The 16,708-nt window shown below is 44.8% G+C and overlaps 1 protein-coding gene across 2 annotated transcripts in view; it reads right to left on the bottom strand.

Moving 5' to 3' along the window:
• The window catches only part of LOC135916035 (histone-lysine N-methyltransferase 2B-like), a 103,660-nt gene that overhangs the window by 34,772 nt on the left and 52,180 nt on the right, over positions 1-16,708 (bottom strand). For both annotated transcript variants that reach the window (XM_065449241.1, XM_065449242.1), the window contains exons 16-21: positions 15,830-15,887; positions 11,264-11,412; positions 8,475-8,619; positions 5,992-6,056; positions 5,635-5,715; positions 2,226-2,442 (exon numbers count right to left, since the gene is read on the bottom strand). In XM_065449241.1, coding sequence (XP_065305313.1) covers positions 2,226-2,442; positions 5,635-5,715; positions 5,992-6,056; positions 8,475-8,619; positions 11,264-11,412; positions 15,830-15,887 — 715 coding nt within the window. The remainder of the gene's footprint in view (positions 1-2,225; positions 2,443-5,634; positions 5,716-5,991; positions 6,057-8,474; positions 8,620-11,263; positions 11,413-15,829; positions 15,888-16,708) is intronic.

Raw genomic sequence — 16,708 nt, 5'->3', positions numbered from 1 at the left:
CAAATAAGTTTCGCTTCAGCCGACATTTTTATTGTTTTTTGCTAGATTTATTACCTATACATGCAAGCAAATGCATGAAATGGCCAAAAACATTGTTAAATCAAAACCATGCCATGTAATTACTTCCTTAACACACGAAAAAGGATACGGTCTTCAATAGAACTAAGATCACAAAATGAAAATACTTTGTTACATAACGAATTTCATTAAACCGAGGTTCGTTGTATTAGGGTGGCTGTATTCAATATTCCTTGTAAGCAAATTTTCATTACAAGCAAAAATCAGCAAGAAAGGGTTTAGGTTTACTTCATTGTAATTACAATTCATTGTATCTGCGTTCATTATACCAAGTTTCGATTGTACGAGTAAACTACTAGCAGAATGATGGGCAGTGAACTCTTTGTAAGAGTCGACTTTCAATGCATTACTGGCTTCTTAGATTAGCCTCATTGAAGCTGGTCTGTTGTTGCAAGCTTTCTACACACACTGGCGATTAGAATAATTTATCTCTAGCTACATTTTTAGGATAAATGAATAAGCACAAACCTTTCTTTAACAGTGAGGATTTCTTATCAAGAAACCTATACAGGTCTCTTGCATAGTCTAGTGCTACTTTCAGGGAAGAAACCTCAACCTCCACTCAGATTTCCGCAAAACACCCATTTTGTTTATTCTTTTTTGAAGGGGCCCTGAAACAATTATCATAGCCCTGAAAAACTAATCACAGAATGACGCCACTATTGATTTACGTCGCCTGACAAATCTCCTGCCCCAAAAATGTCCGAGTCCTTCATGCACAAGCAAAGATAGACAAAGTTATCGGACCGACCAGCAGCTTTCGGACTCCTTTCAATCTCATTACTGCTCAGGAAGCTACATAGGGAAGACAGCAAGGGGTGCAAGGGCAGAATGCCCCACAGGCCCAACCCAAAGGTTGAATGCAAGACGGCTTGAAGCAGCACCCCGCGGCGTCCACGGTGTTTGTGTTACGCTTTCTATCTCGGACACCTGCACAGCAGATGCACCAATGCACAACTGCCGTGTTTAGACCGGCAGTGCAAGGATGAAATCATTTTTCTGTCTTTTTGAGCTCACCGACACATGTGCAAATGCCGACAAGTGAGCAATAATGGTGCTACTACGAACGTTCAGCCAACAGCTGTTGTGGGTCCAACTACTTGCGATGATGCTGCATGATGACATTACGGAAGCGACAACAAGCGATTCTTCCTTGCTTTATACATGAGACTGCAAGTTCCTGCTATATGCAGTGCCATAATATTTGGCTCACGTAACAGATTGGCAAGGTTTTGTAATATTCAAAAAGTGTTTCAGCACCCTTTCATTCAATGTGCCTAAGCATCATCATACTTGCCAACCTGCGAACCATAACATTAATAAAGATCCACAAAACTTGACAACACAGGGAGAGGGGGTGGGATGGAATAGCCCCCCCCCCCTTTTCTTTTATGTTTGCTCTGCGCAGACATGCTTCTTGTAGGCTACATATGCACTTTATAAGCAATCATTGATGTTTAGGCAGAGCACATGACCAGCAGCAGTAAACTACAACAGATGTCAACAAGAAACACATTCCTAGACCAGCTATTTTCTCAGTGATTTTGTTGGAACTTAACCGAATAAAGCAAGCACTCTGTCTTATACGACACTCTGCGCTGCCACAAGAGGGCAGAAGTAACTTCCCATTTTCTTTTTTCTTTTTTTGCAAGCATTTCCTGCCGTCTTGCACCATGCCTTATCTTTCAAGGGTTTCAAAAATTTTCGCAAACAAAATTTTTTTTTTTTCAGAAAACTTGATGCATTTTTGTAATATTGTAGAAGGAGACCAAACTTGTAAACATTATGAAGAATTGCAGGAAGTAGGCAGGCATGCATCCCGAAACCTCATAAGAATAAACCCTTTTCATAATTCTAAAGCTAGCTTTCCTGTGAGGCAGTTTGCCCAGCCAATGGAGACGCAAACATTTTTCAAACAGCATGTACAAGCACAGTTTGCTTGTACGAATAATGACAAGAAAAAATGTAGACATGCATCTCTGAAACCATGCGCAAGGGACAGACACCAGCATATGCAGTTAACACTTCGTCTTCCTTTGAACGATGACTGGTGCCGCCATTAGTCGAGAAAACGTGCAGTGCAGAGAAGCGCACTTGGGGGGGGGGAAATGTCTACAATGCGTGCCCTAGCAACTTCCCCATCTTACCTGCCGTGTCCCTGAGCACTCCTGGCTGCTGAGGCTCGGGGGGTCCGGTTCCATTGGGCCTCGCCTGACACTGGGCGTACAGGTGGTCCCCGTGAGGGGGAAGCACTGCTTCTGCCAGGAGAAGGGATCCAGGAGCCCCCAGCAGTGCGCTGGGCTCGTGCGGAGGCGTGGGCGGCAGTGGGGAGGGCCGCAGGCCAGGAAATGCTTCCTCCAGGAGCTGCAGCAGGTATTTAAAGGAGTCGTACAACAGTTCCGCAAATATGGCGCTGGCTACAGTGCAATGCTTCCTCCCACGACTGACACAACCAAAACACAATTTTTAAGGCAGCTACAAGCCACCAAAACATCTTCAGAAAAGCTACAGACTCCAGCAACTCCTTCATCCCCTAGCTCAATGTAAACTGCATAAACATTTTGCATTTTGTATGTGAAGCGATGTTTAAAACCTACATTATATTTGACATAATTCTCAGCAATAGCAGAGCTGGGCCGCAATTTTATAGCAATGCCTTCCGCTCGATTCTGTGCCACTCTTATCCAGCGGTCATCGGCAGATATCGGCAGATATCGGCACTGATAAAGTGGACTAATCGTCACTCTGACGACTGAAGAGGGACGAAAAGGAATAGCATCGAAAAAGGCATAGCTACAATATCCCTGTCCTGGGATTCTTTGCTGCATCCCATACCAACTTATTTCTCCACACAAGGAAGACAAAAATTGTGGCTACTATACCGCACTCCACAACTAAAATTACGCAAACTATCATGCTCCAACACCACCATTTAAATTGGTGCTCGCTCAGACGTAAGAGCTGCCATTTCACTAAGAATCCCCTAAAAGGGGAGCTAAAGCAACAGTTAAATTTTAGGTGCATTTGAGACACACTTCATCACCAACAGACTTTTTTTTCAATACAATTTTAACATATGAAGTTACTTCGGCATAGCACTTCTTTGCCAATGCTGGCTACAAACATTCAGTTTCACATGGCACTTGCATATTTCGCAGCTCCTCTTCAGTTCTCTCTTTCTATGCAGTGGAACTTAACATAACCAAATCAGTTGATGAAAATTTTGAAACAGGAACAACTTCACACAGATTGGTTTTCTGTCAACTAGATGCGAGCTTGCGGAAGCAGTGCGATACAATGTGCAATGACACAAAGAATCATTATCACATTACAAAACCAAGTCCATAAGAGTGGCCTCGCTGCAACAACCCTTAAATGAGGAATTGAAGCTAAGCAATTGAACAGGTGTGCATTTACTGCCCAAAACCATTTTGCATGCCTTCGCTAAAATGAGAGACCAAGGGAACAGGTGTTGTACTTCACTGCTTTCACCATGGCAGAAAGTAACGAGTAAACCACAGGCAAGTAATGATTTTTCAAATGATTAACATTGAAGCTAAAGCAGCAGCAGGCTGCTAAAGAGGATGCAATTACAAGTCTGAAAAGGTAGTAAGGCTGTAAAATGGCTTCAAATTAGGAGTGTGTGAATATCAAAATTTTGCAATACAAATCGAATACAAATAGTACTTTGCTTCGTATATAGAACCAAATGCCAAATAATGATATGTATACATTCATTTATTAGCAAGTTTGGTTAATTTAACATTTTGGAACGCTGAAATTACATTGTCCAGGGCAAAAGATTAGGCTATTAAGCCATTATATTGACGAATTGTGTATTCAACTCAAGTTAACTCTAGAAATTAAGTAATTTCCGTTAGCTGTCAGTTCTTGCCAACCTGTGCCTTACGCAGAATCAAATGCCTGTAAACTCGGGGGCATTTGACCCTGTGCTAGCAATCACTCATTGCATTTGCTGTCAGGCAATAAGCACAGGACTGGGGTGGTGCAGCAAAAGTAACAAATGAGCACGGCAAAAACTGTGCTCACACCCAACCAAAACAAAGCAGTGCTGTACTGCATGCTATGACCACTGCTTAGAAAAGAACTGCGAGAACATTGTATTTGCTTTTTCTTATGTTTTGTGCAACATGCAAGCAGAACTCCTGCACCACAGAGGGCAGTAAGCCCCTTTTGTTGTTTTTTGCTTTGGTATGAGACATCTGATCAACTCACGGTTGTCGAGGTACTGCATTTGCAAGAATATAGCGCAACCGCAAACATAATGCTAGGCATACTACATTACACTACAGGAAGAAGAGGGAGGGCAGCTTCGATCGAATGAAAAAAAAAGATGTTTTGATTATAATTCCAAGATAGCATGTGTAATGTATCCGTCCTAGTTTCAAATAGCACCTTTTAGCATACCACAATGCCTGCAGCTATTTTGGTAATGCCCATTGCGGAATGCGCATCGCCCTCGAGGTCTGTACTAGAAGTAACAAGTTTCGCTTAGGTACGTATTACGGTAGTGGATCAGCCATCGCACTGTCCTGAAATTTAACAAGTGTGCGATATGCTGCACGGAGGTGTGACATGGGCATGCGGCGAGGTGCTGACTTATTTGCATAGTGAGGCCGTGTGGACAAGCAAAGCTGCTGAGCATCCCATTAGACCTGTGCTCCCAGGTAGAACATTCTTATTGCAGCTGTATATATATTTTTTTTTTTTCGCAGTCACCCTGATCCCCTTACACTGCACTCTAAGTGCATCCTACCTGTCCGCAAACCAATGGCTTTGCTACTGAGAGGATGGCTTTCCTGCACAGCTTAAGTGTCCAGTGGCTGAGTGCATTTTACAGAGAAAATTTCAGCTGCACCACAATATTACCACAATATTTGGTACAAAATCTGACACATATTCTTGGATTAGATTGAAACAAACGCTAAGAACCATGTTTTCTCCCGCACAGCCAGCTATCTATTCAATTTGCTGCGCATATTCGTATCCAACTTAATTTGTTAAAATTTTTGAATACCTAGTTTTCGAATCGAATATGCATTCAATGATATTTGAAATTGTAATGTTGACACACCCGTACTTCAAATCCAATGGCTTGAATACTGCTAAGACTGCATAAGATTAGGCTAACACATATCTGAGCTATCGTCAAACCCAGCGATGTGTTCACTGGTCTATTTGTTTGATCCAAGCTCTATACCAACATGTTATTGTACCCACCTCGGTTACAATCCCACCAGGGATTGACAGTATCATGAAATAAAATAAAATAAAATAAATAAATAAAAATAGAGAAGCATTTCACTACACCCATGCTACACAAACAGCAGCACCTGCAACGAGGTAAAAACTGCTGAGCCTCTATCCATACTCTGATACATCTTATAACTAGAAGAGTGAATGGAAGGAACACAATAATGAAGAAAATTTCGGGCAAGTTATAACAACCTTAGCTTTGCACTGTAGAGAGTAGCATCACTGGAATGAATGTCAAAGAAGGTATTTTATTTTTTTAATGCAGTAAAATGAACTCACCTTTCCTAGCAGGTCCCTCACCATCTGTGCCGAGACCCGGCTGTCCATGGTAGCCTGCAAGATGTCTTCGCAAAACTCCTTCTGCAAGTTCACAGCATGACAGTGCAACAGCCGTCAGCTTTGGCCAACTTCAAAGCAAACAAGATTTGAACGCCACAACCAGAGCAACACAAAATGCACACTAGGGCTCCAAGAATAGCTTCAAACTTGTTTTTCAATCTAGGATTGGAAAGAACCAAACTGAAATCAAGGATTCTCAGGCAGATGAAATTTTGACACGCTAAGCTTTGAGGCTGCAGTAGAAGAAAATGGCAAAACAAGATCGAACTTCAGTGTATGAGGAGAAGAAAAGCTCACCACAGTCGTGTACTCCCCACACTCCAGCCTTCGCTGCACTTTGATAAGATCCACAAAGTGAAGTTCTGTAAAGAGAAGACGCAAGAGAGCCACAAAAATATCAATGCACATGCAGTAGTAGTGCTTCCAGAGCTATAGTTGGTGAGAACCTAAGAATGCTGTCCAAAAGAGAATGTCATCGAAATAATGATAATGGCAGCAAAGGAATGGAAACCAATACGTGTATCGACACGGGTGAACCCCCAACACCGAGGGGAGCATGACGTCATGAGCCATCACGCTGCTTCACACCAATACCTTGCTAACGTGGATTGCGAGGGTGTAGTGTTGAGATTGAGGGATGTTAATGTTGGCGGACAGTTTTCGCGGCCTTTACTCTCAACAGCGAGCATACACGTCAGCACAGGATGCTGTGGTGAGTGAGACGAAAAACAATGTCGCTTCACTGCTGAGCTTTGACATGTCAGCAGGTGTTTGTTCCACTAAAGAACAATCACTACACAGTGAACATAACAGCCAAGCATCCGCAAAGTCAGCAGCGATTTCAATGCCACCTTTGCATTGCCAATATATGCATTGTGACAGGTTGCTAGACTAGTCCGCAAGGTTCCTACTGTCTTGCCTGCAAAAGGGGGATGTTTTGTACCAGTGCGGCAAAATGTCTCATCCCCCGGTGACGTCTAAGTCAGCCCCTCGTAGCCACAAAGGCACTCCTCACTGGAAAGCAAGAAACTTTCCCTCTACCTTGTAGCCACAATGGCATTCCTCGCTGTAAGGCAAGAATTTGGTCTCTATGCAGCGTATTTACTTGTATCTAACACATACTTTTTTTCTGATAAAACGGGTCCAAAAATTGCATGCGTGGTAGAATAGAGTAAGACCCTAAATCTGCATTACCATATGTCCATCGGCATTTCAAAATGGCCGCCTCGCACGTGCTTCGAGCCTAGCTGCCATAGCTTCCTCCACGTGCTGTAATACGTGCTTAGGTTAGTGCACCGTCCGTCTTCCTGGTCTTCCCGTTTGCACCTTCGCGCGCCTGTCGGTGGCTAATTGGTCCAATCTTCACACTTGCTTTTGTGCTTCCATAAGTGCTGCTTTCGTTGTTCCCTATATCCTTGCCACATTGTTTCAACTAGTCCTGTCAACTTGGACCAACTTTGTACCGATAAAGATTGCATGCTGTGGGAACGCTGTGCGCATAAGGGCACCGATCGTGGCCATCATATTTACTCGAATCTAACGCGCACATTTTTTTTACGATAAAACGGTTCCAAAAATTGCGTGCGCATTAGAATCGAGTACGATCCTAAACCTGCGTTACCATAGCGCCATCGGCATTTCAAAATGGCCGCCTCGTACGCGCGAAGTCACGCTTCTAGCCTAGCTGCCGTAGCTTCCTCCATGTGCTGCCGCACGTATTCTTAGGCAATGCTTCCTTTGGCTTAGGTTAGTGTGCTGTCCGTCTTCCCGTCTTCTGCATTTGCTCTATCAGCGTGGAAGTGCCAACTGCAAAGACATGCCGAGTTCATCGCAATGCAACAATTAAAACGAAAGAGATCAAGTGTGCAAAGACGGATGCAAATCTGGCTGCATCACAGGCGTTCGGAGTTCCTAAAACTTGCGTGCAGGACTGGCACAAACAGGAGATGTGTTCTACACCGACGGCTGCTACGGTTGTGCAGCCACTATCTTGAAAGCGATCTGCAACGGAGACAAGAGTCTACGCATGTAGGCACACTGCACTGTGTTCTCGTCGCTTCGTTCGCATTGAAGCGAGAGGCCGCATAAAGGTCAATTCCCTCACTCCTGCTACTGCACATCCTCGCTCCAGCGTTTCAATAAAGAGTGCCTGTGGTCATTGAGTGAAATGTGTTCATGTTTGCTTGTGCACACGTGAAACCATGCTTGCTAATTTCGCTAGTAAGCAAATGTTTAAATGTTTATATGGCCGATAAAACTACTATCCTTAATTTTTGTATAGCGGAGTTCGGACGAAACTGCAACTTTTATTTATCGCAACTTTAGTGCATTGGGAGTAAATCTTTGTTTTTTCCAAATGACAGAAAGTTGTATTTCTGTATGAAAAAATGAGGTGCGCGGTACTGCAAAGGACTTTTCTTTCTATAGGTCACGGCAAACGGGTGCGCAATCGAGGGCGCGTTAGAATCAAGTAAACACGGCAATACACCAAATATTCTAAGAACTAAATATTAGATATTCAATTTGACAATCAATTTACTCAAACAATCACTATTAAGATCAAGATCGCACATTCGAGTATTCACGCACACTTAGCAAAAATCCCTCTTGTAACTGAAAATGCTCTTTACTTCTTTAATTATTTCATCATTTAAATTTTTTTTGCAGCTGCAGTCTTGCACTTGGACATATATAACCAATCCCAATGTTGCACAGCAATCCGTAGACTGACTCCATTAAAATGAACACGAAAGGAAGAAAAGCAGGATGTGGGCGCTAACCTGTCCTTGCAAGTGCAGTGGTTGGCTGAGTGGAGTCCAATGAGCTGTCTTTGTCCTGTGTTTCATCAGGCAATGCCATGAGATCAGGAGGCGTGGGCACCGCCTGCTCCAACACTTGGCAGCGATCCTTCGATGCTTTCTGCAGCTGCACATGGCAACAACATAGAATTCTCTCAGCCACGTAGTACGCTGATGCACAGGGTGCCAAGCCACACTCTTTCACGAAGAAGTGATCATATCCCAGAAAGTGAACACTCGAGAATACTGCCCCAGTGTGCACATTATGCAGGTGTTGCTTCAGCTGGAGCAACATGCATGAAGGCATTGTTTCGCAAGCTGAGAACACATCACAGTACTAGGAAGATCTCTGCAATTAAGCAAATGTACAGCCATTTCAGCACCCAGCATCACCTTAATGACAGTATGCAGCACGGAAAAACAAGGTGTCATTCACTTTGTTCATTTTGTCCACCTGATGGCAATAATAGGTAGACATGCTAAATGCTATGCTTAAATGTGGCAATAAAATTGCTGTTTTATCATTTTTAAATACACCTTGCAGGAAGCCTCTGACAAGCAGCTTTCGACAAGCTGAGGCCGGGATGGAACACGCCTGAAATCTAAAGTACCAAGGTGATGCCTACAGTAAAAACTCGTTAATTCGACCCTCAATAATTTGGAAAGTCGGATAATTTGGTCTCGTCCTTTTTGTCCCGGCAGGCATACGCATTATCTAATGCAATGAAAATCTCGTTAGCTCGGACCATATTTGGCCGCACATCGGTTAAATCAGACAACAATCGGAGCTCGGCAAGCGCCACAAATGTGCGATGCAAAAGAGCAAAAATGGCGCTAGTATCCACTGAAACAAAGCAGCCGAGTTCGCAACGCCAAAGTCATCAGTGGAAATCACACGTGAATGACAGCAACGCCAGGACGCTTCATGCTCATTTATATCTTTAAAGCTTTTATTCTCATGTTTACTGCCGCACATAGCACCAAGTGTGTCGCGTGCCTTCATGGCTGCATAGTGTTGTGCCATACTACGAGCACCACGTGGCAACCACGAGGTGACAGGAGCTGCCATACTATATTAGAGGCTTGATTGCGCAACATTTGGACGACACACACAGAAGAGAAACGCACACCACAGAGCGCTACTTGCAACTATCGTTTTATTCCCTTGTCAATGGAATAAATTAAACCAAGAGTGGGTGCGGAGGGGTTCCTCAGGACTCAATAAAGTTATTTCCTCCTCCTGAAGCAGTTTGGAGCAGGCCAATCTGAATTTTGGTGAATAATGGAATATGGCAGGGCACTTTGAAACCACGATGAAACACAGAATAAACCAACATGAAGATAATATGGAAGAGTGTGTCGAGGGGCAGCACGCCGCATTCTTTCATCAGTGGCACTATGATCGAAATAGATATTCTCGTGTCGACACTCATGATGATAACGGAAATGTTCTTAAATTATGTGGTCCAATCAATGCGGTAATTTCTGGGTCAACACATGCCAACGTAGACCCAGAGAGCTGCGATCAACACTGGCATAACGTAAAGCTATTCCAATCTGTTTTTATTGCAACAGCAATTATATGGAGACTCCCGGCACATTTCTGCTGTCGGCATCGCCGTGATGTTCTGTATAAAGTACAAGGGCAATAATATTGTCGCTGAAAGCGTGCGTGCGAGGGTGAACTGACAATGGTGGTTTAATCTTGCGCTCGCAAGGGAGCAAAGCGGAGAGGATGTGTGCAGGCTTCCGTCACGCGCAAGGCACCGGGGGGAGGTGGCATTCTACTCTGGCTGCTGCTGGGTATGGTGCAGCCGTGCGGGCCCTATCTTGAAAGCGATCTGCGATGAGGACACAGTGTAAGCGCTGATAGCTTCGTGTGCGCTGTGCTTTCGCCGCTTAGTTTGTGTTGTAGCAAGAGGCAGCATGAAGGTCAATTCGCTTGCTGCAGCTGCCGCATTTCCTCACTCCAGCATTTTGACAGTGAGTTTCCGCAGTCAAGTGAGATGTGTTCATGTCTGCTTGTACTTGCGTGAAACAGTGCTTAATTTAGCAACTATCTTTACTTCGTGCAGCTGTCTACTAATTTGCTATCACAATAGATGCTTCGCCTTTCGAGCGAAACTGCAACTTTTTATTCCAAATCCGCCATTAGGTCAAAATGGCTCAGGCCTTGCCCATATAGGCATAAAAACAGATTGGAATAGTTTTACGTTATACCGGCCCTGGGGACAGAGATGCCCGCCCACTGAATGCGCTGCAGCACATGCTTCCCTAATATCTAGTTCGCTTGCAGCGGCATCAGCCTACTTTTTGTTGTTTTGCACCTCTGCTAGAGAGAGCACCGCGCCGCTCGGCCCACTCCAGCTGTATTCTAGTACACTCTAAATACAATCGCCCAAACGGCCGCGCGCTCACCAGCCACTTGCCGGAAGCGCCGAAAAGTCCAGTGTTATAAGCGCTAAATTCTGTGCGGGAGGTGCCGTGGCGTGGTATGCGGCATGTGAACGGTTGCACTCTTTTTCAAAGAATGAATCCCCTTGCTGTTCGCGGCCACTGGCGGAGCACACATGCCAAAGCTGTGCTGGTGCAGCATGGCGCTATTTCCGTCAAGTTTCTGTGTTTGACGTAGTTTGGCGCAGAAGTTTGCAGTTTGCACTTGCATCTAAATGGCGCAATTGGCGCAGGAGTCCCACCCCTGCAGGACACTTATGAGGTGGAAAGTTCACAGAATAACCTCAGCAACAGCACAGGAGTATGAGCTTGCTTACATCTAGGAGGGAGCTCATGATGCAGCGTAGCCGTTCCTGCAGCACCCGCTCAGCTGTGCCAAGCCACAGACGGGGCGAGTCTGGCTCGCACAGCCGACACAGGTACAGCTCCGTCTCGGGCAGCAGGGACAGCACTTGGTACAGCTCCTCTGCACACAACAGAGCCAGGGTAAGCCGAGAAACACTGCAGCCCTTCGTTTCATGCACAGCAGGCAATGCTACGAATGCTAGAAAGGGACTTCTCCCCATGCTCACATTTGTGACCAGAAAATAGCATGCAACATATGAAAGAAAGACATCGGTACACGTCTGGTAATTTGATGTTGCATTAAGTCTCATACTTCTATGTTGCAAAACGTGAGGTAACTATTACACTGAGAATCAGTTCTGCAGAAGTCCTTAGATGGGAGAAGCTTCATGAGGGAAAGATTGTCAATTCATCTTCACTCTGCGATCTGCTAGCCTTCTCGCTTGCTCAGCTGGTAGAGTGATCACCATGAAAAGATGTTTGTCCCGGGTTTGATCCCTAAACCAGGACAAATTTATCTCTAACTGTTAAGGTTATTTTCTAGAAGATCCATATGGATTTCCTTTGTAGTTTCATGCCACTCTCAAATCCATGATGCGTTGCTTAGCAGCGCAACGCCATAGTCACTGGCCACGACGGCCGGTTGCCGCACTCTTTATCTTTGGTTTATGTCCGACCACGTTTGAATTCATTAATCCAAAGGTAAAGAGTAACAACAGTGCATAGGCACCATGAACTTCTTCGAACTTAGTTTCACTCTATGAAGCTGTCCAGTTCTCTAAAGAATTTTGCACATTGCACAGAATTACTGCCAATTTATCCTATGACAAGTGCCGACATGCTTACTTGGAACATCTGCTGATCATAAACCAAGCACCACTTTGACAAACTTTTGGTATGGATTACTTCATGGAGTGTTGCTGTCTACATAACTACAAAGTTCACTATAGCACCCTCTTGCAGAAATTTGCCTCATTGAACAACGCTTGTACAATAAGTCACAGCTAAGGAATGAATTGACCCTGAAAGGAAACTGGCATTCATTTACCAGACAATTAGCTGCGTTACTCAACTGTTCTCTGGTAGCATGAGTGCACATGCATCTGTGTCATACAGCAGCCAATCACTGTCACTCATTTGTCACCTCCTAGCAAATGTGTGTTTGCGTTCCCTTGCTGCTTTAGACAAATTTTATTTCATCACTTGTGGGGATGCGAGACTCTCACGCGTCCCCTTATACATTGTTTTCCTGCATAGCTCCCATCTCCTGCAATCCGGCTTCGCCGCGTGGCCTGCGTGATGCCGTGATGCCCGCAGCAGTCAGTCTGGTTGAAGCGCAGTACGAGAGATGGCGCAAGTGTTGCGCTGCTAATGCCACCTAACAGCGGGGTTACTTGGGCACGGAAAGGAGAAGGCTCATCCTCTTTGGTTCGGGATCGGCAAGTTGCGCAAACGTTCCGTGAGTGTGCCGATGCACGCTTCTGCGAGACCGTCTCGCGAGGGCTTGTTCGAACGCGCCACCATTCGCGTGACCGTATGTGTGAACGACCAGGCGTTGGGATCCAGCATGGGACGAACATATTCGCTCATTATCCAGTCGCGGTGAGTCAAACTTCCTGGATTTTTCGCGCACCCATTGGCATGTTTTGTGGATAGCAACTCGGCTAGCAGGCATTAGTCTATAAAAGGTGCAATAAATGCCCTTGTGATTGTTCACACTACTGTGTTGTCGTTCCTTTGTCCGAAGAGCCCATGTGAGAATCCCACACACTGCAGTCGCCGACCATTTATTCGGACCTCACGGGGACTGCGGAAATGTCCGAATAAACAGGTGTCCGACAAAGCAGATTAAGAAAAAAAAACAATGAAATCCTTTATTTCCACGCACTTATTCGGGCTCGGCAGTAGGCTTGGAAGAAATCGTGAATGCGCTGTTGCAAGCTATTCCGTTTACGCGCAATCAGATAAGCCTGAATCTCGGAGAGGGTCGTATGGTCACTATTAGCGGCTGAAAGCACAGTCACTGCTTGTACACGCTCCGCATGCGACGGCAGCGTAGCACATGGTGCGTCATCTTCTGACTCGGGGTCATCGGCGGTGCAGAAGAAACCTGACGAATGATCTCGCCGTCGTCGAGTTCTGCGCATGTCAGTACAGCAGTGTCAGCACCTGTGAAACTGTCAGATGAGACGGTGTCCGGAATCGCGATGCAACCACTGCGCAGGTCTCGGCAGAACATTTTCCGTGTCAGTAGGGAGCACATCGGAAGGCGAAAAATCTTAGGCCTCCCGGCACCCGCTTGCCGGCATTCCCCAGCGCAGTCTGCGCGGCCACTGTCGGCGCCATTAGACACTTGACGCGATGTTTCCATACACCGCGTTGGATCACCGAAACCTCGACACAGCACACAAACACCACCATGCCGACACCAGTCGCACAAACGAAAAACGTGGCCTGCTCGCAGCGTCGTGCGTGAAACAAACAGATCAGATGCTGGATTGTCTTGACATGGCTTACTAAGCTAAAACCGAAACTGCTGTACGGCCACTCTATCGAACCAGGCAGAAACGATGATGATGAGTGGGTATTACCAGTAGCGCCACTTTGTGGGGCAGCAAGGAGGCTCCGTTTAAAACAAAAATGGCGTTCAGCAAGTTGAACTAAGCGCCGGTCAGAGTCGGTGCACGATGCCCTCGATCGAGTTGGCTCAAGGAGTGTCTTGTTACTAATCACTCGAAGGGCGACCACCTGTTACTGACTCATTTGTTGCTCGCAGGGGTTCGCGTACACAAAGGATGCCGCCGCGCATGCGCTATGTGTTCTTTCTTTCTTTCTTTTTTTGAGACTTGCGAAAACTAATTGCCTCTGGCTGGCGATAAGATGAACATTAGCAGAAGTTTGTCACACGTTTTGCTCTTCTGACAGGCAGACAACCACACAGTTTCCTTGAGTGTGCTCATCTACGCAGTTCGATTACGCTATGGACATAAGTGTTAGTGTAAGAGCAGGAACATTTGATAGTTGCAAATTATTCTCGTGTGCGCATTTTCTAAGCCTTTGAACTATGTGTAAACAACGCATCAAATTTTAAATTCTTATAAGTTTATTTCCTTTCTTTATTGTTGTTATTCATGAATAAACAGTACATATATACCAACTCAAAATATCTTTTGTCACTTTACGCTCCCCCTAGAAACATTACGGTACATTTTTTTTTTAAATAGGTCCCTCTGAAGAATTTAAATCTGCAATAAGAAAAATTCACCCTGGGCAGTCACATATGGTGAAAAAAACTGACCCTGGAAGAGTTAAGGGGGTATGAGCCATTCCTTGTCTTGACATGATGGACAGATTTAATTTTGAAGCAATGTAATTTTGAAGAATCGCAAGAGGCAATGGTGGGCAGATGCTGCTAACCATGTCGCCAAGCAAACTCGACACATCGAACACGAGCAACAACAGCTGACTGCAGGCACATCGTAACTCACGTCACTCTCTCCGTCGCAGCCGAGCGTATGTGCAACCTCATTAAGAAATGCAAGGACGTCACCAATAATTAAGAAATACTTTAATGGACCATTGGGTTTAACCCAGTGATAAACACCGGGGCCGCACGTTTCATTTCACTGGTTAACCATCTGTACGGAGTGCTTTCAGAAAGATGCTAGTTGAATTGGATTGTTTTCCATAAACCTTGCTGTCAGATACACAAAGAATATCTGCCAAGTTTTGCTCAAAGCAGAATCCAAGGATCTTTAAGCACTCTGTGAAACCTAAGGGCTCTCAATGCCTTTAACATACAAGTTCCTTCAACATACAAGTTTCACATTCAAAAATTTTCAAGTGTTTCAAGGACTGCTACGGAACCTGCAGCTACGTGTTTGCGTTTGTGTGTGCAAGTTGAAAGTTTCTTCTGAGCATCCCTGCCACCTGTTACCACCTGTGCCACCTTTTCCTTCCCTTCGAAGCTGCACATTCTTCTCCACAGTGTGTTTGTTGTCAACTGTCAAAACGGCAGACCTTTATTTTGTGTCTGTGGGAGAAGGAAACCATTTTTTTTTAATAGCAAAAGCTATTAGGGGAGTTGCACTGCCGTTTTCGTATGGTGGAAGGCCGGCATGCGGTGGCATGCTCTGTATCAAATGCCTATGAAAAAACAGTCAGAGCCCTGAAATTTGCTCCGAAACATAATTACCAATAACTACCAAATAAAAGCTGCCTTGTGTACACCTAATTTAAACAGGCGACTTACTAGCACAGCCTTTCAACCAGTACCTCGTAATTTATGTTTCTCACGTCACACTTTACCGGCTCCATGTTCAAGGTCAACTAGGAGATCGTATAGCTGAAGTGATGAAAGCTGACTGCACATTTGTTTTGTACTAAAAAAGAAAAAAAGGAGATGCGGCACGCTGTTGTGAGAGCAGCTTCTCCTGCATGTTCCTGGCCCCTCACTGGCAACAGTGCCCAGTATGCATGTAAATGCAACTAATGAGAGAACAATGAATGGCAAATGAACTGCCTGCTGCCACCCTCACCTGATATGCCATCACAGCGTGCGTGAATCCATTTTTGGCACTGGGAACACTGGACCATCTGCAACGATACAATGACAGTTTCGGTGCAAGGCAAATTGAAAGAATACAATTACCCTGGCACATTTCAAACACAACAGCCACGAGAAACTACGAAACAAAAAGCCACAAGCAACACCATAACACTGCGCAGCCTGAAGTTGTACCGCAGCCCAGTTCAGTAAAATCCGCTTCTTCAAAGACTACGAGATGCTCAGCTAAGTTAATCTAAGCAGTACAGCACTTTAGCCCATTCAAAGTTACACCAAGAAGCCAAATAACATAAAGATGCTTAGCTGCAAAGTAGAAAAAGAAGCCAGCACCATGCAATCACGGCTGAGGTGAACCTGTCAAAACATCACAAATAAGGACCTAGAAGGCCCCACAGGAGGTAATTACAGTGACTACTAGTAATTCGATTCCGGCTAATTAGATTTTTCAGCTAATACAATTTCTACTGAAAGTTCTGGCCGGCGAATATTGAGATCAATATAATAAATGCCCAAACATCTGTTATTTCAATCTCAAAATTGGCCTTCGCCAAATAATTCCAACTTGACCAATCCGCTTCCCGCAATGCAGCCATGTTACATTGGGAAACATACATAATTTACTGTGGTGAAGCTTATCGAGAATGGAAAGTGGCCACTGTCAAGGGACATACATTAGACTCCGCTTAAATGGAACTCAAAGGGATAGAAAAATATGTTCCATATATCCTAAGCTTAAGTTTGGCGAAGGACACAAGAACCGGCAACAATTGTTTTATTCAAGAAGTGTCCGAGTGTCTTGATATTACTGTGGTGAAAGAAATGAGAATTTACGGTGCCCTGATTCTAAATT

This window comes from Dermacentor albipictus, chromosome 4, assembly GCF_038994185.2.
Source record: "Dermacentor albipictus isolate Rhodes 1998 colony chromosome 4, USDA_Dalb.pri_finalv2, whole genome shotgun sequence".
Classification (NCBI taxonomy): Eukaryota; Metazoa; Arthropoda; class Arachnida; order Ixodida; family Ixodidae; genus Dermacentor; species Dermacentor albipictus.
This window is presented reverse-complemented; position numbering and strand designations above follow the sequence as displayed.